The 23630-nt window shown below is 42.5% G+C and overlaps 3 protein-coding genes across 3 annotated transcripts in view; 1 reads left to right on the plus strand and 2 right to left on the minus strand.

The window, feature by feature from the left end:
• cubn (cubilin (intrinsic factor-cobalamin receptor)) overlaps positions 1–6228 on the minus strand; it is a 51246-nt gene extending 45018 nt beyond the window's left edge. Inside the window, exons 1-10 of the mRNA XM_062521467.1 lie at positions 6086–6228; positions 4810–4939; positions 4437–4526; positions 4282–4320; positions 4036–4137; positions 3768–3871; positions 3333–3459; positions 1832–2000; positions 918–1049; positions 86–181 (exon numbers count right to left, since the gene is read on the minus strand). Coding sequence (XP_062377451.1) covers positions 86–181; positions 918–1049; positions 1832–2000; positions 3333–3459; positions 3768–3871; positions 4036–4137; positions 4282–4320; positions 4437–4526; positions 4810–4939; positions 6086–6204 — 1108 coding nt within the window. The 5' untranslated portion in view covers positions 6205–6228. The remainder of the gene's footprint in view (positions 1–85; positions 182–917; positions 1050–1831; positions 2001–3332; positions 3460–3767; positions 3872–4035; positions 4138–4281; positions 4321–4436; positions 4527–4809; positions 4940–6085) is intronic.
• Positions 6229–6613: 385 nt separating this feature from the next.
• On the minus strand, positions 6614–13501 carry trdmt1 (tRNA aspartic acid methyltransferase 1). The gene is made up of 10 exons (XM_062520860.1): positions 13363–13501; positions 12623–12732; positions 11640–11716; positions 11353–11424; positions 10253–10318; positions 9715–9784; positions 9303–9386; positions 8832–9160; positions 8281–8468; positions 6614–6966 (listed from the first exon to the last, which is right to left on the minus strand). The coding sequence occupies exons 1-10, from the start codon at positions 13424–13426 to the stop codon at positions 6866–6868; spliced, it is 1161 nt and encodes a 386-aa protein (XP_062376844.1). The 5' UTR covers positions 13427–13501; the 3' UTR covers positions 6614–6865.
• An 846-nt stretch (positions 13502–14347) lies between these two features.
• On the plus strand, positions 14348–20736 carry vim (vimentin). The gene is made up of 9 exons (XM_062520859.1): positions 14348–14978; positions 15434–15494; positions 16899–16994; positions 17602–17763; positions 18635–18760; positions 19118–19338; positions 19543–19586; positions 19889–19971; positions 20213–20736. Exons 1-9 carry the CDS (start codon positions 14443–14445, stop codon positions 20252–20254), a joined length of 1371 nt encoding a protein of 456 aa, XP_062376843.1. The 5' UTR covers positions 14348–14442; the 3' UTR covers positions 20255–20736.
• Positions 20737–23630: the final 2894 nt, after the last annotated feature.

Genomic DNA, 23630 nt, shown 5'->3' on the forward strand with positions numbered 1-23630 from the left:
ACAGACATTAGACCTTATCACACCCATGCATGTGTGTGTGTGTGTGTGTGTGTGTGTGTGTGTGTGTGTGTTTCTGTGTGTATACCTGGAACTGCAGTGCAGGTGGCCAAAGGATAGCAGCCTCCATTGTTGGTGGCACAGATGTTGGTCTGCGTGCAGGTCTTGCCATCTCCCTCATAGCCTGAGCACAAATCAATAAAGTCAATGTGCCGTCAATCACAGCTGAGACAGTACAGTATACATATCAAAGCACTGGGCTGGTGTCTGAACTCCCTAAGGAGCGGGAGGGGGGAGTAACGAGTGTAGTGGAGGGGAGAGAAGACAGAAAACGAAATGGTAGAGAAAGACAGAGAGACATAGAGAGAGAGAGGGAGAGAGAGAGAGAGGAGGGGACTGTAGTTAGAGAAAGATGTGGCAAAGATTGAGACAAAGCACATCAGAGAAATTGGATAAAAATAGAGAGAGTGAGAGAGTGAGGGAGGAGAGGAGAGGGTGGGTTCATGATTGGGTGACCTGGAGGCTGGACATCTGCTTTTCATTACATGAGTCAGCACTATGCCCAGTGCCAACTGGCATCGGAGCGCACCAGGACAGAGCAGCAGTTGTTTCTGCCTCAAACCTTTAATCCCTACAGCAGCATCACAAAGGAGAAAACTTCTGACTCCATCAGGGATAGTCAGGCTGAAGCCAAGCAAAGGTAAATAAACCCAAACGTGAATGATGACAGAAGACAACAGCGGTGGATAGAGGTCTCTCTACACATATAAAAGAGTGAGAGAAGAAGTGAGAGAGAAGAGAAAGATAGAGGAAAAAAAGGGAACAGATGACAAGAAACGAAGGAAAATGACAGAGGAGTGTAAGATGATGGAGAGAGAAAGGAGGGGCCTGGAGAGGAGTCAGAAGTAGTGAGACAGCACCTGGAGGACACTGGCCACAGTGGAAGGAGCCCATGGTGTTCAGACACTGCACCATGGGGGCGGTGGAGCAGCCGCCGTTGTTGGTGTTACACTCGTTAACGTCCTGGCAACTGTAGCCGTTGCCTTGCCAACCTGGCATAATAAGAAAGAGAAATTGCCTCAGTACAGACCTTATACACTAAGTGTGTTATACCATAATACTTTATTTCATTCTACCTTTAGACCACCTAGAGACTTGGCACAGATGGTGAAGTCCAAATCTAACACATGGCCCTATCCATATCCATTCACTGCAGTTACTGTAAACGAGTTTCAGCAGATGCAGTAGTTTGTTTCTAATTAGAGTGTCTGTAGATGGTCTAAAGGGGACAGTGCAAGTGAAGTGTGTGTCTCCGAAACCTTGTCTCTGAAAACTGAGATCTGTAGACAGGGTGTGTGTGTGTGTGTGTGTTGAGGAAGAAGCTCTGCTGCTGCTGCTGTGATGTGTGTGTGTGTGTGTGTGTGTGTGTGTGTGTGTGTGTGTGTGTGTGAGAGAACCTAGGTTACAAATGCCAGCTCATTGTGTTAGTGTTTGGTAGCCTAGGTCATGTACATAGGTTGGTGGTCCGTGGACTTTGCATTGGGGGACTATATAAGACTAAGGCTAAGCAGCTTGTAAAATACTGTTCCATATCAGCAGTTATAGGAAGCATGTTTATTTGGAAGAGATGATGTTTCCTATACCCTTGAACATGTAAACTCATGATAGATTGTTGAACTGCTTTAATCTACTGGATTATTCAAGAAATTTGATTCCTTATGTAACTTGACTTGTAAAGTGGAATCAAATAAAGTATATAAATGTGTGTGTGTGTGTGTGTGTGTGTGTGTGTGTGTGTGTGTGTGTGTGTGTGTGTGTGTGGACCAGGCAGTACCTGCTGGGCAGGATCCGCAGTAGTAGGAGCCCATGGTGTTGAAGCACGGCACTATGGGGTTGCTGGAGCAGGGCTTGTTGGGCTGGTTGCACTCATCCAAGTCTGCTGTGCAGGCAGGGGAGCCAGGCGGAGACGTCCACCCAGCATCACAGATACACTTGTACTTGGGCTTAGGAGAAGCACAGAGGGCATGAATGGAAGTGTGAAGACTGACTTCCCTCTTCTCTCACCATCCCTCTCTTTTTCAGCCTCTATCATAATCTTACAGTATCTTCTCGCTTCTCAAATTTCAAGTGAGAGTGAGTCTGGAAATGTCTTATTGACTTACGACTTTCAGGGGTGAAACCAGCAGTGAAACTATGCTTAAATCGGTGCATTAAGCTTTTGCCAAATTGTTTCAGAAGTGCGGCAATCAAATCGTTCTTGTAAACGAGGTTTTAAATGCAGTTGTTTACTCAATCTAAAGAAAATACACGTCCATATCTGTTTAACCCTGCCGCCATCAGAGCAGCCATTGGTTGTGTTGAATGCACTGCTCTATTCTGTCAGCATGTAAAGCCCGCCCCCATGCCGGAGAAGACTGACTGACCTACAGAGCAAGTTTGCTGACGGGTTTGTTTGGGCTCTCTCAGATGAAATTAGAGAGACAGAATAACTATTCTATATTCTTTATTCTATATTCTATTAAATATCTCTATTGTTGGGTACACATCCAGTGCAACTACTCACCATTACCCTATATATAATGGTATTGGATTAAACCATTAATTTGATTCACGTCAGTCATATGGCCATGCATAGCAGTTGTAAAAGAATTATGAATGCTCTAATACTAGTCCATGGATAGGACCTTCACATATATTGCTAATCATTTCATTTAGAAATATGTGATTAATAGGTTTGCCATTCATTAGGGCATTCCATCCATTTGGGTGTAATGGGAATGAGTCATCAATTACACACAGTGACATTCATTAGCTATTCCACATGTCACAGAGATGGCCAGAGTAGGTAAGGGGTGTTGCACCACGAGTGCTCAGGGACCTCCAATTTATTGCATGAGAGCAGTTTTCCTGCCTTCAATTATGCATTTAGCTGCAGTGAAAGCAATATTATGTGCCTGCATGAATAAGCGTCTAAATCGTTAAGGTGCACATCCAGAGCCCAATTTAATATGGTGGTTGCACACAGAGACCTCACGATTAGCTAAGCACTTTAAAGCCTCGGGCAACTGACCTTTGGCAATGACTTTCATCAAAATGGTTTCGCAAATTCAAATTATTTTAATGCCAGTGGGCTCACAGGAGACCACTTCACTTCATGTTTCAAGTTGTTTGCTTTCCAAAGATGAAAATCTAAAGTGTAGGCAGCTACAGGGCTAATATGCCTTCATTAAATCTATTCAAAAGACCAACTTGTACTGTGAATCATTCTTTTCTTCTCAGTGGAGTCTAGTGCCCTGACACATAATCAGTGTGTTTGCTTGGTTTGGTTGTTCTACCTGGTCTGGTGTGACACGGTCAGAGTCGATGCACACCCCGTGCTCACATAAGTCCTGGCTTCCTCCTGCACAGTCGTCATAGCGAGATGTGCAGTGTGGCCCGTACCATTCGGCAGGACAGGTGCAACTGCACAGAAAAGAACAGTGAGATTAGCGCACAACTCTTGACCAGCTCAGTAACAAGTGGACAGTGGGCTGAAGAGCTCGCCTCGCCACCAAGACGCCCCAAAAGAGATGAGTTTTAACACTGAGACAGAAGGCACTCACATTGCACAAGCACAACCCTGAAATGAACCTGTAGACTTTTAAGAAGATCTATTTCTAACTGGTAGAGTTAAATGTCATTCTATTGCTATAAGTCGCCTTGGATAAAGACGTCTGCCAAATGACTAAATGCAAATGTGATGGAAATGCTGCATGAAGATGTGTACATACGTGAAAGATCCTGGTATGTTGTTACACGTGGCGCCGTTCTGACACCCTTGTGTGGTTCCAGCAAAGATCTGACATTCATTAACATCAACATTGCAGTTGGGACCCTGGATGAACATAAGTACATACATGATTATTCATGTAATTAAAACACAGTCATAAATTCACATCAAAAGGCCAAACAGTTTTACCAAGGAACAAAAAACCCTCAAGTGATTACTTTGATTATGGTCAATTGTGTCAGAGTACATTGCATGAGTCAGTCCCGTACCTGCCAGTTCTCTGGGCAGATGCAATAAAAGGAGTCCAGCAGGTTCAGGCACGTGCCTGCATTCTGACATGGGTTACTAGTGCAGGTCTTCTTTTGCACGGTCTGCTCATTTGAGGGACGGAGAGAAAGGAGAGCTCAGTGTTCAAAACAGGAAATGGCTCTAAATTCATTTTGCGTTTGAGGCCATCAACTATTTTGCATGTGCAAATATCAAAATATGTAAAAAAAAAATGAAAAAAAATGTACCTGTTCAATTGTCTGCACCTTACTTTCTAGAGTTGTAACCTGGAGTCACAACAAACGTGGAAACAGCAGTATTTAAAATGGTGATGGTATAGTGAACAGGCCATTTAAATTCTAATTAAGGACAAACAATTAAAATGGAAGTGGTGACATCTTACCCTTTCTTTGACTTGATTTAGCTGAGTAACTATATCCCCTCCAGGACCATTGGTCTTTAAGTCATCTATGTCTTGTTTATTTACTTTAACCTGGAAGAAGCAGGGGAATTTTGGGATAAAAGTTGCAGAGTCTATGGCACATCATACTAAAAAGTTAATGAGTGATATTGAACACACTAAGTGCTGAATTATAAAGACTGAACATTGCTGTAGGAAAGATACGCACAATCCAAGAAAACCCAAAGCAAATACAAAGGACAACAACCCAGAGCTTTTATTCTCTTTTTAAGTAGAAATAATGATCTGAGTGTATGTGCATATTCCACAGGCTTGGTTTTTAGTGTGAAAAGGGGAACGGAGAGGCAGGCCTTACCTGATTCAAGACCTGCGTCAGGTCCTCAGTCCCCACTTTGACACTTCCTGAGCCGCCTGTCTGGAAGCGGATGTCTTTATGATCTCCAGTGGAGAATATGAGATGGCCACCTTCTGACACCATGCGCGGCCTACAGGACATAAAACCATTACAGAACACCTTCCACAACACACATAGCCAACACACATGAACGTAATGAAAACAGATTAAATAAAGACACAGACCAACAAGAGTTCACATGAAATACACTACTCACAAAAAGCCAGGAACATTCGGCTTTCGGGTGAAATTTGTCGGCCTTTCTTTCAATAAATTGTTTGAGATGAGGAAATCATCATTGCATGCTTCTACTTAAATGCCCTGGTTCATGATATGATACCACGGAAACTTGAACTTTTTTTACTTTTTTTTATTTCACCAGAAAGCCAGATATCCCTTTTTGTGAACGTGTATACTGTATGATGTTCACAAAACATCAGGACTTTTTGTGAGTTTTGTATATGATGTCCTGTCAATCATGAGTGTCAATCAATCATTACAGCTATCATATTGCTTGATGGAAACATAATAGGATTACAACACAGCATGATGCTAGCTAGGCTATACCACTGGTATATCACAGCTACACCATGATAAATGCAGTTTGCCCTTGCTGGCAGTAAAAAACTTGTGAAAGTTATAGGTTTATGGCTTAGGCATGACACCAGTGTGATGATGCTGATTCTGATGCTGGCCCTCTCTTATTTCATCACATACAAAAAATAAATAAATAAATAAAATCAACAACAACCATTTCAAATTTTGACTTGAATTTTGCACATAAGTATTCTCTTCAATCACAAATGAACTAGAAAATAATTAGTTTCAATGGTACAAAGTTCACCAGGTACATTTAGAATGGTTCACCAAACAACCAAATCAGCATTCTTCCATACTGGTAGGTATAGATTTTAACAGTATCAGTTACTTCACTTACACATCCTGTTATTTAAGTTAACTGGCTAAAAAAATAAGCTATACTTTTTTGTGGAATATGATATAGCCCAATTTCAGCATTGCTCTGCTAATTTATCCAATCTGAATAAGAACAAAAATTCTGACAATAGAAACACAAACCTAAAAGCACCTAATAACACATGCTCCAAATCTCTAAAAACATATTAGGAAAAACTACATTAATTGATTGAACTCATTGACTGATTTGATTGATGATTGATCTTCACTCTGTCTCCAGACCCATTAAAAGCCATTGGAAGGCGTAATGCTGGCAACTCACTGGTCACTGCTGATGTCCCTCTTGTTGCGGCCCCTCGTCTGCTCCCCCTGCTCACACTGGAGTCCAGTGAGGAAGAGCAGGGCGAAGAGGAGCCACGCTAGCCGGTGTGTCTGAGCCATGCTGAGAGAGCTGGTCCCAGGACGCTCATCAGACACTTCTGCAGACTGGTCCCCAAACCACAGTACTAATGCCCCTTGTGCTGCACACTGCCCTTTGCCCCCTCAAATGCCCTTCTACTTGCCACAAACATCCCATAATAGTCCAATGGGAGGGGGTGAGAGGGCCCTCAGCACAATTGCAGAGCTGCTATTTCACTTTATTGGGTTACTGTCTGCAGTCCATCACATGATTTTAGAGATGAGTAACCAGCATGAAGGGCCGAAGCCTGCGCCAGAGGGTGACCCTGACACTAACTCCTCCTGGAGCTACCTGGGACAGCTTACTTGCACACTTGTTTTCTGTTGTTGCTTGGGAATCCACTCTTTCCATGCATAACAACTAAATGATGACAATTGAAAAACATTTCATTAAAAACATTTTAATTAAATAATTCATTCATGTTTGTCAGACAATGCTATTCCATAGCCATTTCTGTACAGTATACAAAAGATGCAATATATTGTAATAGACTCTGGACATACAAAAGAAATGAAAAATAGAGAAGAAGACAAAAAAAATGGCCTTAAATGTCCTTCATGCTTTCTAACCACTACCATAAAAACTGGGTCCAAATCCATGCTTTTGTTGTTAATTCCACTGATCCCACAAGCTCCGTTCTGGTCAAGACAGCATCACTTTGATGAGTTGGGCCACCACATGGACATTCAGACTGTTCCCCAGCACCCGGTAACACTGTTTCACCGAGACACCCTCTGGGAAAGCTGAGAAGACACACACAAACACACACACACACACAGAAGGCAGAGGTGAGCTCAAAGACTGAAAAGGCTGTAGAGAAAAACAATGCAGTGCAGATACCCAACAGCATCATTTCACTGTTTTGCTTTTTTTGCAACAAGCTGTCAAAGTCAGTCAATTTTCATTTCCATAGCTCATGTTTGGTAACAGGGGGGAAAAGGCATTATGAGTCAAAACCTGTTCAAGCAAGTCAAACAAGTCCCTAGCTTCTAAACCTAAATTGGGGTTGTGCTGTCTGATCTATCAAGATAATTTATTGATAGTCATCATCTGAAGCACGTGGTCAGAAACCATTTCAGGAAGTAAGATGGATGGAGAGAAAGGGGAGAGACGTGGATCATATGCAGATGGACAGCTCCCCTATAGATAATCAATACAGCTGGTCCCCAATGACCTGCTCAGATTCCTCTTCCCCTCCTCCTCTGTAGAGGCATCTATACTACACATGAGAACCCTCCTCAGACACCACAACCTGGCCTGGCTAAGAAAGAACCCCATATCTCCATTTACCACACCAGAGAGACTACTGGTTTTACTGTAGTAACTCCAGATGCACTTCAACAAACATCTTTTCCTCACAAAGCCCTCAATTGAACTGGGTCTACCTGTGGCCCAAAATAATATTGTCTCATCTTTGGATTGCTGAGTTTGTGGTGTCACACAAGCAGAATTACAAGGTTTGGAAGGAGAGGTGGCAGTACACAAAATTATCAGACAAATGCTCCCAGTAAGAACCAAACCAGATTTTGTCCACATCTATATATGCCTTGTTATTGAAAAATGTAATGTTCGCCAATTGAATATTATTTTGAGGTATAAAAAGTATATTTGTAACATTTTCAGATGAAAGCGGCGGAAATTGGTACTTTTACGATCATCTGACCTGCTATGCCTCTCTTGCAAATTCCGCAGAGGTCATATTACGCCTGGTTACTCTTTAACTCACACAAAGTGAGAAAACTAGAAAAAGGCATCATAACTGGCAACGCTACTCCACTATAAAAAATAACTCACCTAACTCTTCAAACAACCATATTAAAGCTAAAACATAGCCAAACGTATAGGTACTGTGTGCACTCCATAGATTAGATGAATAGAATCAGTGAATGCCAAACACCTCAAACCAAGAAATGTACTTTGAAAAGGCAGACGCCTCAGTTGTGCTTTCCTAATATCTATGGTTTCATTTCATTAATGGAGTTGTTCATTGGCTTGCATCTCTGCACTAGGTTTCTCTCTGTGTGCTGGCATGTTTGCGTGTGTGTGGTGAGACTCACTGAAGTCAGCAGGGAAGCCCATGAGATTAGCGATCTCTCTGGGAGAGAAGTAGCGCAGCTTCAGCCGCTGTAGACGCCGCAGCTTCTCCTCCTCTGGCTGCAGCTCCAGTGAGCGGAACGCCTCCTCCATCTCCTCCGCCACGCAGGACTGCAGCACCGAGCCTGTGCCCTCCACATAGTGGCCATACCTGGGAGAGCCCAGAAAATCATATTGGCTAGATATCCTCTGATTGGTTGCCCATCTAATGTGATCACATAACCTCTTAACCAGTTACTAAGGTTACTATTCCGATATTTGCACAAAATTGAGAAACTGAAACGTAATTGCTTTGCACCTTTTCACCTAGAGGTTAACATGTATACCTATGACTTTAGGAAAATCAATAACAAGATCTGTGGGGGCCCCACGCAAGCTAACATGCAAGGATCTGATTGCATTCAAAATGGTCATTTGAAGACACTTTCCTGATGAACTTCAACTCACAAAATAAGCCTGTCATAAGAATATAATGCATAATCCCAATCAAAAAGACTATATAGGGTAACCGTACCCTTTTGTGAAGCACACAGATCGTCTACATGAAGGCCGCACAATGTCCATGAGCAGGGCATAGCGCAGAAGTGTCTTAGGGGGGAGCAGGTACTGCTCTACGTCTCCTTCATCTTCTCCGTGGACATCCAGGAACTCTTGTATCCTTCTGACCGACTCGTTGCAGTTCTGACCCATCTTCCTATGGGCGTCCTGGGCCGTCTCCAGCTTGTACAAGATGGACCCGTCCTCTCCATTTGTACTGCCTAGACACTCAGAGGGACAATCTGGCGCCATGGAGGTCTCTGAAGAAGCATCATCACCAGAGGACGATGGGAAGCTTTCCAAAATCTGCATAGGAAAACATGGCAAGTCACATACTGAATGACCAAAACATAGGGCTGCTTAAGTCATACTCTGTTTTTACAAAATTGATAGAAATGCTTCTCAATTATATTTCCAACATCATGATAGAATACAATTTGAATAGTACCTCTGAGCTCATCTGGAATGTGAAGGAATCTGGAGGTGCTTTTGCTACCAGGAAATAGCGCAGTCTTGAGTTTGGTATTCCAAGCTGTAAACCAGTCAAACATCAACACTTGATGTACAGCCAAGAGACATCAAACACGCACAATTAATGCAATGAAACAACTTCAGATAAGACTCATTAACAGAGTATGAATAAATGATCTGCTCCAGTTATGTTTTTGGGGGCTTTTTAGCCCTTATTGGACAGGCCAGTGAAGAGTCAACAGGAGCATTAAGTGGAAGACAGGTGTGGAAATGACCTCAGGCCAGACTCAACCCTGTGTCCCCTCAGACCCAAATAAAAAATTATATGATTCTGTTCATTACGCTGATATATCACATGATGTGACAAGAAAGAGAACTGTGCTGCTTACACAAGTGGGTGTGAGCAGGAACTCCTGGAAGCTGTAACCACAATCCTTAAGTGTCTTCAGCAGAGCATCTCTGAGAACAAGTTCAGAGGCAAATGAGGAACTGAGCAATAAAACCATGGTCAAGTCATCAAAAACACCACCTCTATATGGGCTCGACCAGAGGAGTCTGGCAAATCAGAGACCAAAGAAAACGACTTAGCTGACATTTTCATTATGTCTACCAAATGTGTAAATGAAGGGAAAGGCTCTACATTCTAATCAGCCAAACAGTTCCATAAAAGCTTACTGAAAGTTCCAAACGAATCTAATTCTAAATGGTGAAATTGCACTTGTAATGAGTTGATTCAATTTAAGATGTCTGGGAACAACCACATTTATTCACACAAGTGCACAATGACAAAAGAATCTAATAGGAGAACATCCTGTCCTAGGACCCCACTGGCTGACATCTGAGTTTCCATGGTAACCACATTCTCTCCCCCTCCCCTCTCCCCCTATGTAAAGGAAGGAAGGAAACACCCCAGTCTCCCGTGGTTACCTTACACTGGAAGTCTCAAAGCCTTTCACGTTCTCCAGCAGAATGAAGCGCGGCAGTTTACTTAGCCTGTAAAGAGGCAACCTGGTCAATTTTGCCCACCATTCTGTCATGGTCAGACATTGTCACATTCCTTTTAGCTTTAGGCAAAAATAAATAGATACATAAATAATATATATATACGCAGTCTGTCATTTAGATTAATTCACTCAATAGACTAAATTTCCCAAAACGTTTGGATGCTATGTAAATTCATGCAAACCCTAGATTGAATTGAAAATGAAAGACAGCATATCAACTGTTGACATACAGAAACTGTACCGCTATTCTGAAAACGTATGTTCATTTTGAATTTCATGCCAGCAACACCTCTCAAAAAAGTTGGGACAGGGGCATGTTTACCACAATGTTGCTTCACCTCTACTTTTTACAATAGTCTGTAAACTGAGGAGACCAGTTACTGGAGTTGATGCAGATCAAGACAGTGTAAAAAAATTTCAGGAAAGGTCGGAAATGACCCAAGTAAGAAACTACTAAATGTTGGGAGTGATCCGGATCACCGTCTGCGCTATCGGAGTGCTTATATAGTAGTAAATGTACTCCTCTACTATGGAGGCATGCAGTTGCAATATGTGCAAATACAGTTTAGCATAGTGTACTTTGTAATACTCAATGTCATCCCTGAAATAGACCCGAAATAGTTGTATGGGTGAGCATATGTTGTTCATACCATTATAGATGCTGCCTCTCGAACTATGTACATATAACCAAACAAGTTGGATGGTCCCTCTCCTCTTTAGCCAAGAGAATGATTCACAAAAATAATTACAAATTCTGATTGATCTAACCACTTTCCTCAGTCCATCTTAAGTTTAAACATTTGATATGTTGCCCATGTCCTTTTAGCTTCTAAATATGGGTTTACAAGATTTGCAGTTTGCAGATTTCATTTAAATTTTACACAGCGTTCATTTTTTTTAATCTCATCCCATATGAGATTGTAAAATGTACTTTACCATACTGATGAGAGGGGCTACATACAGTATAATCTATATATTTAGACTTGGAAGAAGCACATACAAGAGGAAATTGATCTGGCTGACCTTGGCAGAAGGTCAAGGATGTACAGGAAGCTTTTTGCTCTTGGGTCAGATACATCACCTTGTAGTCCGATACTGTGGAATAAATAAATGAATAAACACAATTTAGTTTCTTTATCTTTTAAACCTGTTATGCTGGAGCATATGACTTGATTACAGATTTGGGCAAGAAACCTTTCAGTATTATCTTATAACGTTTAGAGTTCATAAATTATATCATCAGTTATCATCTCAAACAAAAGCACATGCACCACATATGTATGATATTGCTTCTCTGTCACTTAACCTACCGTGTGAAGGGTTGGCATGGGGGACTCATCAAAATCATGTCAAATCCCAATTTGTCAAAATCGCTTACAGTGATTCCCTATGAAAAACAACAGGAAACATGTCAGGCCTTTCACTGTCATATACCCTTGTTGATGATTGTCCTGCCCATTCTAGTATAGGTGTACAATGTATTATACAAGTTTTGTGCCTGCTGTGTTCAGTGGCCTATTTATCTGGAAAAGAATACTGAGAAGGACCTTGTACAACTGTCACCGTAATGAACTCTGCAATTACAAGACATGTGATGCAGTCAAGTAGTTCAGTAAAAAACGGTTAGCAAACAAAGTCCACAAGACCAATGAATCACTTTCTACGATTTAAATGGATGAGGCTTTCTCCTTCCCTCAATTTACAATAGAGCTATAGAGCTACACGTGAGCAATGCTCCTCCTCTCTGTGTGAAAAGAGAGAGTGTGTGAGTGTGTGAGTGAGAACGAGAGAGACAGAGAGAGAGAGAGAGAGAGAGAGAGCGAGAGAGAGAGAAGGAAGTTTTTGGTGGTATGTAATTATCCTTCAGCTGACCATGCAACAACAAGGAACCTTTACCCAACACTAAACATCCAAAGTTATTCTTTTACTCAAAACATCAAATTACAGCATGTGTCATGGGATTTGTTGGGACAGGTAAAACAGGAAAAGTTTATGTTTTGCAGCATACCCGCAGGTGATCCTCTTGTTAAACATACAGACACAGAAAATCATATTTTTACGGTCATATCGCATCCATAATATTTGACTGTCTTTCTAAGTAAAATAATCCAATACTTAGAGCGAGACCATTCAAAAAGAGCCTACAATTTTCAGTGTCAATCAGAAACATTTTTCTCACCGATTATTCTTCACACGACCATTCTAACTTTGCATAAGGTGTCAGAGGATCAGAGAGGTCAGAATGAGGCCTAATTCTCATTTTAGTAATGATGAAAACTGAGGGCTGACTCACCTCGATGGTCTTGGGCAATAGAGTTGTGTTGGGGAAATTATGTTTGTAAATGTGATTGGCTGTTGTATTGACGTCCACAGCAGCCACCACCTCAGCCATCACTCCACTCTCTGAAAAGTTTGAGCAAAATAGACAGTTTTGAGCGAAACAGTTACAGAATAGCCTTAAGTGGAAGGGTCACTCAGTATTTTAAGATCAACACATTACAATGTAGATAGTGCATTACATCTACCCAATGTAAAGATCTATAAGTCTACAATCTGATGTCGCAGATTGGGTGGAAGTAAGAGGGCAAATGTTGCTGTGGATTTTGTCCATTAAGAGTTAAAACAAACAAATGATTTCCAGAAAACACCACTGTCCTTTCGATGAGTAACTTTCATTCTTCCTTAAAGGAAACAGTGACACCTGTTGTAACTCTACCCCAGGTGTGACAAGTGACAGGTCAATAGCCTGACGTTACACTGTATCCCTTGCTGATTACACAGCTGACTCTGACGTTACTAAGACACTTTCCCAAGACATTCCCATCCCGTCACATTGCACAAGACATGCATCGCTTTTCGATTCTACTCTAAACACAGAGCCCTAGGCTATCCCAATTTAGCCATCATCAAGTATTGTCCAGTTTGTTAGCTGGCTGCCTGGCTGGCTGGCTAGACTAGAACTTCAAGCTCAGCTACGGCTTCTTCGCATTTCGGGTAACTTAAAGCTGTTTGATGGTGTTAAAACAAACTTGCCTTTCAATGCGTAGTGCATTCCACCTATCCCACTGTATAATTCTAATACACGCAGACCATCCATTTTACAATGCAAATAGTCGAAGCGCTACAGCTCGGACTAGCCTACTTGTAAACAGTCACACGTGGGTACGCTGCAAACCATACTTCCGTCTGGATACAAGAGCCGCATGAAAGGTTCCGGATTGAATTGCGCGCCGCCAAATGCTTGGCCCTTAATTTGTTCGATAGTTTATTATAACATAAGGCTATGTCAATCTTATATTATGTGTGACAGGCCAACTATGCATTCAGGATGAGACTTGCATGATGCTTGTGTGTGAGTAGGATACGTCTGTCCTCTTAGGCTTATTTGGATAGCCCCAAGAAAAGTTCCACTGTCATAAGTCTATTCAGTAGCTTATCATTTTCACACTGCATCCTCTCGAAGCAGGAAATGTAGACTGGTGTTTTTCTTTATACCTTAATTAGATCATGCAGAAATCAGATTTCACACAGGAAACATAAAGCTTGCAGTGGCAAATGCAATTTCACAATTGGCTAAAAATAAATAAATAAGAGCTTATGGACGGCAAATGTGCAACAGCATCACATTGTGATTTAATCAATGGCTATGCAATAGGCCCATATATATATATATATATATATATATATATATATATATACACAGTATAGCCTATATAGCCTATATATGATTAGGCATATGTCAAATGCAAATATCAACATTCTGTTTAGGCTTAACTGATTAGCCTACGCAGTGACCAATCAAAGATTTTTATTTGTTAACTCCATCTGTCTTTTGTCCCAATATGGGATCGAGAGTGACTTGAATGCCCCACCCAAGCCTTCGTATCAGCTGTGGTAAACTTACGTAAATGCAGTTGGTCATTTGTTGTGTGGAGCTTCACCACAGGCTGCTGGTTCTGTCAGTCACCCTCTCTGCACCGTTATGTTATTTGCATAGGGAGGGGAGTATAAATCCGCTCTCACACAGCATCAGTCGCACGGAGAGCAGGTAGGAGGGAAGTCTGCGTGATAAAAACGAGAAGTAGCCTTACTCAAGCACTGAAGGATTACAAAATGTCAAGATCCACGGTCCAGTCCTCTTACAATAGGATGTTCGGTAGGACCGAGCAACGGCCCTCCATGACTCGCTCTACTTACTCAAGTCGCCAGTACTCCAGTCCAGTACGCTCTTCCCGGACATCCTACAGCGTGTCGTCCGCTCCCCCTAGCATCTTCGCCAGCAAGACCACCAGGCTCCGCAGCAGTGCGCCCATGATCAAACTCAGCAGCGATAATGTGGACTTTGCGCTCTCCGATGCCATCACGGCGGACTTCAAAGCGAACCGGACTAATGAAAAGGCAGAGATGCAGCACCTCAACGACAGGTTTGCCAGCTACATCGATAAAGTTCGGTTCTTGGAGCAGCAGAACAAGATTCTCATCGCAGAGTTGGACCAGCTTAGGGGCAAAGGTATGTCCCGCGTCGGGGACTTGTATGAGGAGGAGATGAGGGAGCTGCGACGTCAGGTGGACCAGCTTACTAACGAGAAATCCAGAGTCGAGTTGGACCGGGACAACTTTGGAGATGACATCCAGAAGCTCCGTGAGAAGTATGCGAGTTTATCGATAATATTTTAACACAAAAAGTGTCAAGCGTGAAAGTATGCGCACTGGAAAGTACATTTTGTCCTGTCGACAAGGCACCTAAAAGACTGAGTCTAGCGCCTGGTGTAACCTAGTGAATGTCGTTGGTTATGTTCATCAAAATAATCTCTGTCTGACATGTAGTCCAGCATTCTGTACCTCAAAGGTATTTGAAAGAAAGCACGCTCTTTCTGTTTTAAATCACAGACTGGAGCCTGGCTTAGTTTTGCTGCATTGCATTTTTATATGTGCCCAAAGCTTTTACATTTATTGTATTCCGTTTCCATGTACTTCCAAATGTGGGTTCTTTGTGGAGGTCCCTACCATAGGAGTACAGGCTAGTCCGTTGCACGCATGCAGTAGAAGTGGGTGTGGCTCATACAGAAAACAGTTCTAACACGGTCAGATTTGTCATTTGCAGGCTGCAGGATGAGATGCTACAGAGAGAAGATGCTGAAAACAACCTCCAAGGCTTCAGACAGGTGCGTTATGTCTTCACTCCAAAGCAGGGTGGGGGCAAAGTAAAATGATCTAGTTACAGTGAGGCACACCTTTGAATAGTTGCCGTTATTCTGCCTGGTTTGAAGTGTGCTTAGTTCAAATTCCATCCATCTCAGTCACAGCTGTCATGCCAGGCAGACACCATGGCCCAATTAGAGCCCAGATCAGTCAGTTAATTACATTAAGCCATTGAATTCCCATAACTTTCCATTTAATTGGCTGAATTCCTTTGACAACATTATTTTTCCTCAGTTCATTTTTTTGAGAAAAGACAGAATGAATGAAAGTGTTAAAACCAAATCAAAGTTTGAGGGTACTGCTTGCCCATATTTTTAAGTGTACTGAGCGTTATTGTAGATGAACGAGTGTGAAACGTGCAAACATCTGGAGGCTGTTTAACTAAGGATGACGCCCAGCACCTTGGAGCGTCGGAGACTGGCAGGATCTGGTCAGGCTACCACCCAGAGTTGGTTTGGCAAGAGCCGCCTACAAGAGCTGCTTTGTGGCAGCAGGAAAGCGGCTTCTCTGCCGGCATTGTTTCAGAGCTGATGAGGAGAGGGGGGTTGAGGGAAGATGACAAAGCAAGCTGTTGTTCTGTGTGTGTGTGTGTGTGTGTGTGTGTGTGTGTGTGTGTGTGTGTGTGTGTGTGTGTGTGTGTGTGTGTGTGTGTGTGTGTGTGTGTGTGTGTGTGTGTGTGTGTGTGTGTGTGTGTGTGTGTGTGTGTGTGTGTATTCGCCTAATGCGTGTGTGTGTGTGTGTGTGTTTAGGGGGTGGAGAGGTTGGGACTGAAGAGCAGAAACAGTGAACTAAAGGCCGCAACTATTGTCTGTCAAGAGGGCTTACTGTGTAGGACAAGCTGCTGACTTTGTGAGAGATGTACTGGCTTAGGCTAGCTAACTAGGACTTTACATCAGTAAATAGTCAAGTTTCATTTTATTTCTACATAACCAGTCACACTTATAGCAAATTGTCATCCACCCAGCTCTGTGTTGCACTGTTGTACAATTCTGTTGCTTCCTGTGGCTGTGACGTCCTATGTATAAGCAAAGAGGGCTGCCCACTGAATCGATCAAGTCACAGGGATGGTGCTTAGACTTACCCTTATCTTGGCCATTCTTCTGTGAAATAAAATAAATGCCCCAGCCCTCATGGTTGTCTCTATTTGCCACATTATATATATATATATTATTATACATTATACATACAATACATACGACCAACAGAATTATAATAATACGCAGGTTATTCAATTCAGGGTAGTACGGCTTGATGACTTTAACTCTGCCTGAAAAACGGTCTCAGAGTTCAGCATTAACCCTTTTTAAGTCTCACTTGCATACTGTATTCTGTTTGTGTTACACTTGTCTGTGTGTGTGTGTGTGTAGGATGTGGATAATGCTGCCCTGGCCCGTCTTGACCTGGAGAGGAAGGTGGAGTCCCTGCAAGAGGAGATCATCTTCCTGAAGAAGCTTCATGACGAGGTGAGAGAGGACACCGCGCCGGCAGGGCAGGCGGCCTCCCTCCCAAAGGATCTGTCTCTGGCTCTCCCGGAGCCACTGGCTGACACTCTCTCCGGGAGCTGAGAGCATAATGAGATTGGTGGGCAGAGTGGGTGGGGCATCACCATGGTGATTATACGCCCAACGGAAGCGGCGGTATTATGTCGGAAGGGATAAGGAAGGAAAGCAGCTGTCTTCCTGAGAGGAGACTGTTCATGTAGAAGTATCCATTCAGGAAATGCACGGGATATTAGACAAGTTAATTTAATTTTATGGGCTAAAAAGCCATTGGCCATTTGGAGGACAGTCAGTGTCCAAATGACATTATTTTGTCTCAACACTGTTGTTTGTAAATCCACAAGATAAATCCATACTGAAGCATAGGACAAAATCAAGTCAAGTCAATTCATATTGCACATTTCATACACAGAGGTCATGCAATGTGCTTTGGAATCAGGATTTTTTTTTTTAATATGTAGGAAAAGTTATGGAGAACAGACCCCGGCTTGTGACCACGTGTCATATTACGATGCCCCATGCACTCATAGCCTGGACCATGTCTTAATTCTCCGTCTCTTTGTATCCGCAGGAGATGTGTGACCTTCAGGCTCAGGTCCAGCAGCAGCATGTCCAGATTGATATGGATGTGGCCAAGCCCGACCTGACCGCTGCGCTCCGGGACGTCAGACTGCAGTACGAGTCGATGGCCAGCAAGAACCTCCAGGAGTCCGAGGACTGGTACAAATCCAAAGTAAGTCAACTGTGTCAGCATACACATGTGTGAGGCAGTGAGGATGATCTGTCCCCCTAGAGACTGAGTGGAGTGGACGCATGCAAGTGGCCTTCTCTGGAGGATGTGTCCTTAAGTGTGTGGAGCAGATGGTGTGCTTGGGCCACCAGGCCCTGAAGGACATCTGGACGCACGCTCGGTCCACTCTGCGAGAACAAAAGGCGTTTCCAACCCCCATCCTTAAAAGGCTCAGCCTAATTAGGTTATTGACAGGCTCCATTGATTAGCTATTCCAGTCTCAGATCACAATGAGACGTGAAAGTGTGACCCGCGAGGTGTCTGCTGCCGTGCTCTTTTGTCTGGCACCGCGCTGCCAAGGAATTAAATGGTGGCGTTTCTCCAAAGGAGATCAAACCTTTTTAGCAGGTGTAATCCAGAGAGCGTGTATCTCTCTCTCCCTCTCTCAGTTTGTGTGTGTGTGTGTATGTGTGTATGTGTGTGTGTGTTTGTACTTTGATTATTGTGTGCAGAAGAAGAGTAAGGAGCATGAATAGAATAAATGTATTTTCAAAGACTAGTTATTATATTATTATGGACATACAGTACACTATGACGTTTGTTTGTACTATCTTGTTTGTCTGTTGTATTTTCATTGTTGTATTTTTTATTTTCTTGTGTTTTCTTTGTTTGTATTGTATTTTCCCTCTTATGTAAAGCGACAATGGGTTTGAGAAAGGCGCTATATAAATTAAACTTATTATTATTACTAAGTATTTACTACATCCACAACTTTTTATATTGCCATAACAAGATACAGAAACACTTACAATTACATTATTGCTTTTATGCTCACTCTCTCTCTCTCTCTCTCTTCTCACATCTTTCTGTGCAGTTTGCGGACCTGTCTGAAGCAGCTGCTCGTAACAGTGATGCCATCCGGCAGGCGAAGCAGGAAGCCAATGACTATCGCCGACAGGTGCAGGCTCTCACCTGTGAGGTCGATGCCCTGAAAGGCACGGTGAGTCAGCCACCACCACCACCATCATCATCATCCTTCGCCCTCTCTCACGACAACTAGTGTCACCAGTGGAGCGGACAGAGTGCTCCCAAAAGAGATGGGAGTTGGGAGGGGGGCTTGCTAAAATTGAACATGGTACAAGACTCTTACGCAACCAACATTTTTGCTCTGTCACGGTCATGAACAACGTGAGTCGGATGAAGTTGAACTGTGTAGAACAGTTGAGAGCAATTAAGGAAGGAAATAAAGAAAGGAAATTGTATTAATGCCACAAATATTGACACATGTTTACATTAAAAAATCATGGCTTTGAGTTGTGCGTCTGTTTGAACTGTACATTCTTTTCTTTACCTTTAGAATGAGTCACTGGAACGACAGATGAGGGAGACGGAGGACAGTTTCTCCAACGAGGCAGCTGGTTACCAGGACAGCATTGTCCGCCTGGAGGAGGACATCCGCAACATGAAGGATGAGATGGCACGGCACCTGCGCGAGTACCAGGACCTGCTTAATGTCAAAATGGCGCTGGACATTGAGATCGCCACTTACAGAAAACTGCTGGAGGGTGAAGAGAGCAGGTGAGAATCTGCTACAGCATCTCTCTGATTTGCATTACAGCACGTGAGACACCGTCTTTGCCACTTGAAACAAGTTTTAAGACTGTACATTAAGTGAATTCAGGCATGTCCACATTCCTATTTTTTTGTCTATCCTATTTTGACACAATTATGATTCTCATCATTCTCATTATGTTCTCATCTTTGCTCATTTTTCCTTTTCAGAATCACCACTCCATTGCCCAACTTCTCTTCTTTTAACTTGAGAGGTAGGTATTGTTATTGATACAGCAGTGCATACATGCCACAGCACCTTATTGTGTCTCTCAGAGCTCTCCACAGCCCTCACAGGGCAGTCTGCTCTGCTGCATACCAGAATAGGTCAGACCCAGTTTTCAAGCCTCTGCTCTTAAAATCTCCTGAATTATAAATGAGTTACAGAAGTCTGCACCCAGAGTGATGTAGCTCAGAAATAGAACAGTGATTGGGCAGCTTACTCTCTTACTTGCAGGTGCTTTTTCATCATTGGTTCTACATAAAAAACGACATCTCATTTTTTTTCCACTTTTAGAATCCATGATGGAAGTCAGACCAATGATGGACACCATGCATAAGAAGGTGCTGATTAAGACTATTGAGACCAGAGATGGAGAAGTGAGTGTATACAGCACCCAGCACCAAGACAATAGCAGAGACATGACATTCAGATTACATTACACTAGCATTTACCGTCCAAAATAGTGTGTCTAGACTCTAAGTAGTGTTGACTGTTGCTTGTGTTTGGTGCATGATCTGTCCCAGAGAGTTGAGTTTCAGGCTGCTGTTTCCCTTCTGCCTTATTCCTGTTAATCATCACACTGTCTTTCTCTCTGTCGGAATCCCTCAATCCCCACAGGTGATCAATGAGTCAACCCAGAACCACGATGACCTGGAATGAGCCACGTGTCTCACCTGTGATGAAGACGAGGAAGGAAAGTCCGAATAGGGTCGGGGAGGGGAGGGTTGCATGAGGAGGCAGAACCTGAGGAGAAATAGAGGGATCAAGGAACGTCAATACTTGTGTTGTTCATGTGGAAGTTTCACTTAAAAGTCAACAAAAAAAGACAAAAAAGAAGAAAAAAAACAGCTTTAAAAGTGCCTTTTTTGACACGCTATAAAGATTGGACCAGTGTTTTGTTAGGGTAGAGCAAAGCAGGCACTCTAGGGCAGTGAACCAAGCAGCTTTAATGAATGTTCTCGTTTACCACGCAGTCTCTAGTTTACCCTCCACAAGTTAAGGCCACAGCAATACTTTTGAGAAACAGTTTGTTTTTTTACTGTTACCATTTACCAAAATTCTAAATGAATGAAGCAAATGTTTTGTGTGCACACCACGACTGTCAGTGCTTTTACCAGTCAATAAACTTTTGAAAAAATCAATGTTAAGAGAGAGCTTTCATTTGAACCCTAATACAGCATAAATGCATGTTTTGCATGCATTTTTTTTTTATTTCACTGTAATACACTGAGTGCCTCTGTAATAATTGATGATACATACAGAAGGATGTGGTCTATGCCCTAACACAAATGTCATACCGTTCAGCTACTGACGTTTGGTAGAAAAGTCAAAAGTATTTTTGTTCTCTTGCTTAGAAGACAGAGAACCTTCATGAGGCCATGGGAAAGGTGATGATGCCTCTACACAAGCGCATGCCATCCATCTACCAGGGGCACTGAAGAAAAACCTTTAAGTTGTTTTTCTTGACCAGAATCCAAACTGGCATTCCAAGTATAAAACAGCTTTCTTCCAGCCAAAGCCTCTCACAGGGAAACACGTGAATGACCACGCAGTTTCAGCATGCACCACTGTCATATGATGGGGCTTACAGTATTTCATATTGGCCCCACAATAAAGGGATTAATGGTGGTTTGGAGCAACAATTCATAATATAAAATGCATAATGAACATATTGAAACACACAAAAAGAAACACTTGCTAGCTAAGGGTGAGTGCAGTGAGAACGATGAAGTGTGGAGCTATTGCAGTAGCTGCTCTGCCTGAGTCTGCCTGCTCCAGCCTGGTCATGTGTTATTCATGCAGTGAGTCTCAGTGCAGATGTCTCACATCCCAGGCGAGTGACAAAGCTTCCTGAGCCTGTGCTGCTGATGGCACATGGGTCCAGAGGCTCCATCCCAGCAGCTGGAGACTCCATCTCTGGAGAAATGTGCTATGGCACTCAGACTCCCATGACACCCATGACTGACTTTAGGGAGACAGATACAGTATTTACCCTCAGAGAGATGTGGTGATAGATATATAATATATATACAATATAAGTAATGTATTATGATTATTGTGCATATAAGTAGAAATGGTGTAAAACACATATTTACATCTCTTTCCCCACCAGATCTCTCTCTCTCTCTCTCTCTCTCTGGTTCTCTCTCTCTTTCTCTCTCTGTCCCTCTCTGCTTGTCTGTATTGTCAGCCAGCTGTAAGAGCTTTTAAACAATTAAACAAAAGACTACGTCATTTTATGACAACATTATCTGTCAGCAATAAGTCTGCACTTACTGACCTACTGCTGAAGAGGAGCTAGATGGACAGTCTGTAAAAAGTCAGTCTGTCAGTCAGTGTAGTCATATGGGGAAAAGTTACACATTTATTAGGCAGTTATGTTGGCCCTGGTTCTCCTCATGGCCAAGACCAATGCAATCATTCCTCCTTGGCACACCTTAAGTTTCCCCCTCTCTTCCATTGTACATTTGGAGCATTACAATAGTAAACAATTTACTGTCACTGGAGTCCACTTCTATATTAGGTTAATACAAATATGTATTTCAATGAAAAAAAAATACAAATTAATCGGAAACCAGAAGAGTCTATCTACCATGCTAACTGAACTAACTATTGTTTCTGATACTACCTTTCAGTTTAGGCACAGACAGGAATAATTCATTTTAGTATACTGCCCTCTAGTGTATGACCAGTGGACACTCATTTTGTGGGACTGACAAATTTAAATGCCATGGGGCAGACATGTGATTGAGTGCTCTTTGACGGCTTTCACTGCAATGCACTTGTAGTTTTAGCGATACTGTGGGATCATCTTTATTAAATTAGTTGGTAAGAAGGTCAAGGTGTTGCTTTAATCACAAATAAACTGTTTATAGACAAAATACAATATACTCCAAAATGCGGCAAGAACTGAGACACTTGGGTCAGTATTTCTGTGGTTTGTAAGCAGGCAACTAATTTTTGTTAGGCGCTGACTTCAAACAAGCGTCAGTAACCCCTAGTCTAACTTGCCCAAACGCACATCAGAATGCTGGCAGCATTAGATCGTCGCTCTCCGAGGTTCTGAATATACCGAGATGCAGCAGTCGCCTTTACACTTGTGAGTCACACTCACTTTTTTATTTGCATTAAAGTGGATCATATTAATTAACAAAATAGGAATGTAGCATGTCATCTTTCACTCTTAATGCAGGTAAGCCTTCACAGGTAGGTCTCTGGGTTGCCAATTTTTTCTTGTCCAAATCAGATTCCGGTCTGTCTTTTGTAGCCTGTTAGATTGTGAAGAGTGAAGATGCCAGTCACAATTCATTAAGGGATTGGGGAAACCTGAGGTTGTTTAAGGTAGACATGTGTCAGATTCTTCAGAATTCAGGGACACTTTGACATGTAAAGAAAGGACTATTTGGTATGGTATCCTAAAAAATGTCAAGCCCAAAACAGCTTGAGCCTCAGCTCAATCCACTGCCCTCTTTTTGTCTTTGACAATATGTCTCAAGTGCCAGCTGCTTTCATTGTGCATTTAGATAGAGTTTTAACTCACCCCTCTCTTCCCCTCTCGCTCTCTGGCAGAGCAGCTCTTAGTACATAAAATACCCTTAATATAAATTTGTGGATTTACAAGAAAAAGATCTCTTATAGGGCTGAGAGTTCAAGATGAAATCTGAATTGCATTTGTGCAGTGAACATGAGAGTAAGCTGCTGCTACTGTAGCTACTGCAGGGAATGATAATTGTCCTTGCTAATAAGATGCATTTCTGACCATTGGGCAATAAAGCAAATTTGACTGAAATTGCTATAAATCTGTAAATTCATGTTTTTACAGTTGTGACTGCCATCATCCTATGAGCCTGATCTATGTAGTTTGGATGACAGTGTTATCCAGAATGTTGACTACTGTAGGTGGCAGCATCACACAGGGTACACATGTAAATGTGTAATAATGGTACATGTGTAGGCCTTGAGAGATGTTTGCAGTATGTGGCAAAAAATGTTCTAGCTTAGAAACCGCGTAACAAGAACCTTTAACTCGGTGTTC

This window comes from Sardina pilchardus, chromosome 19, assembly GCF_963854185.1.
Source record: "Sardina pilchardus chromosome 19, fSarPil1.1, whole genome shotgun sequence".
Taxonomy (NCBI): Eukaryota; Metazoa; Chordata; class Actinopteri; order Clupeiformes; family Clupeidae; genus Sardina; species Sardina pilchardus.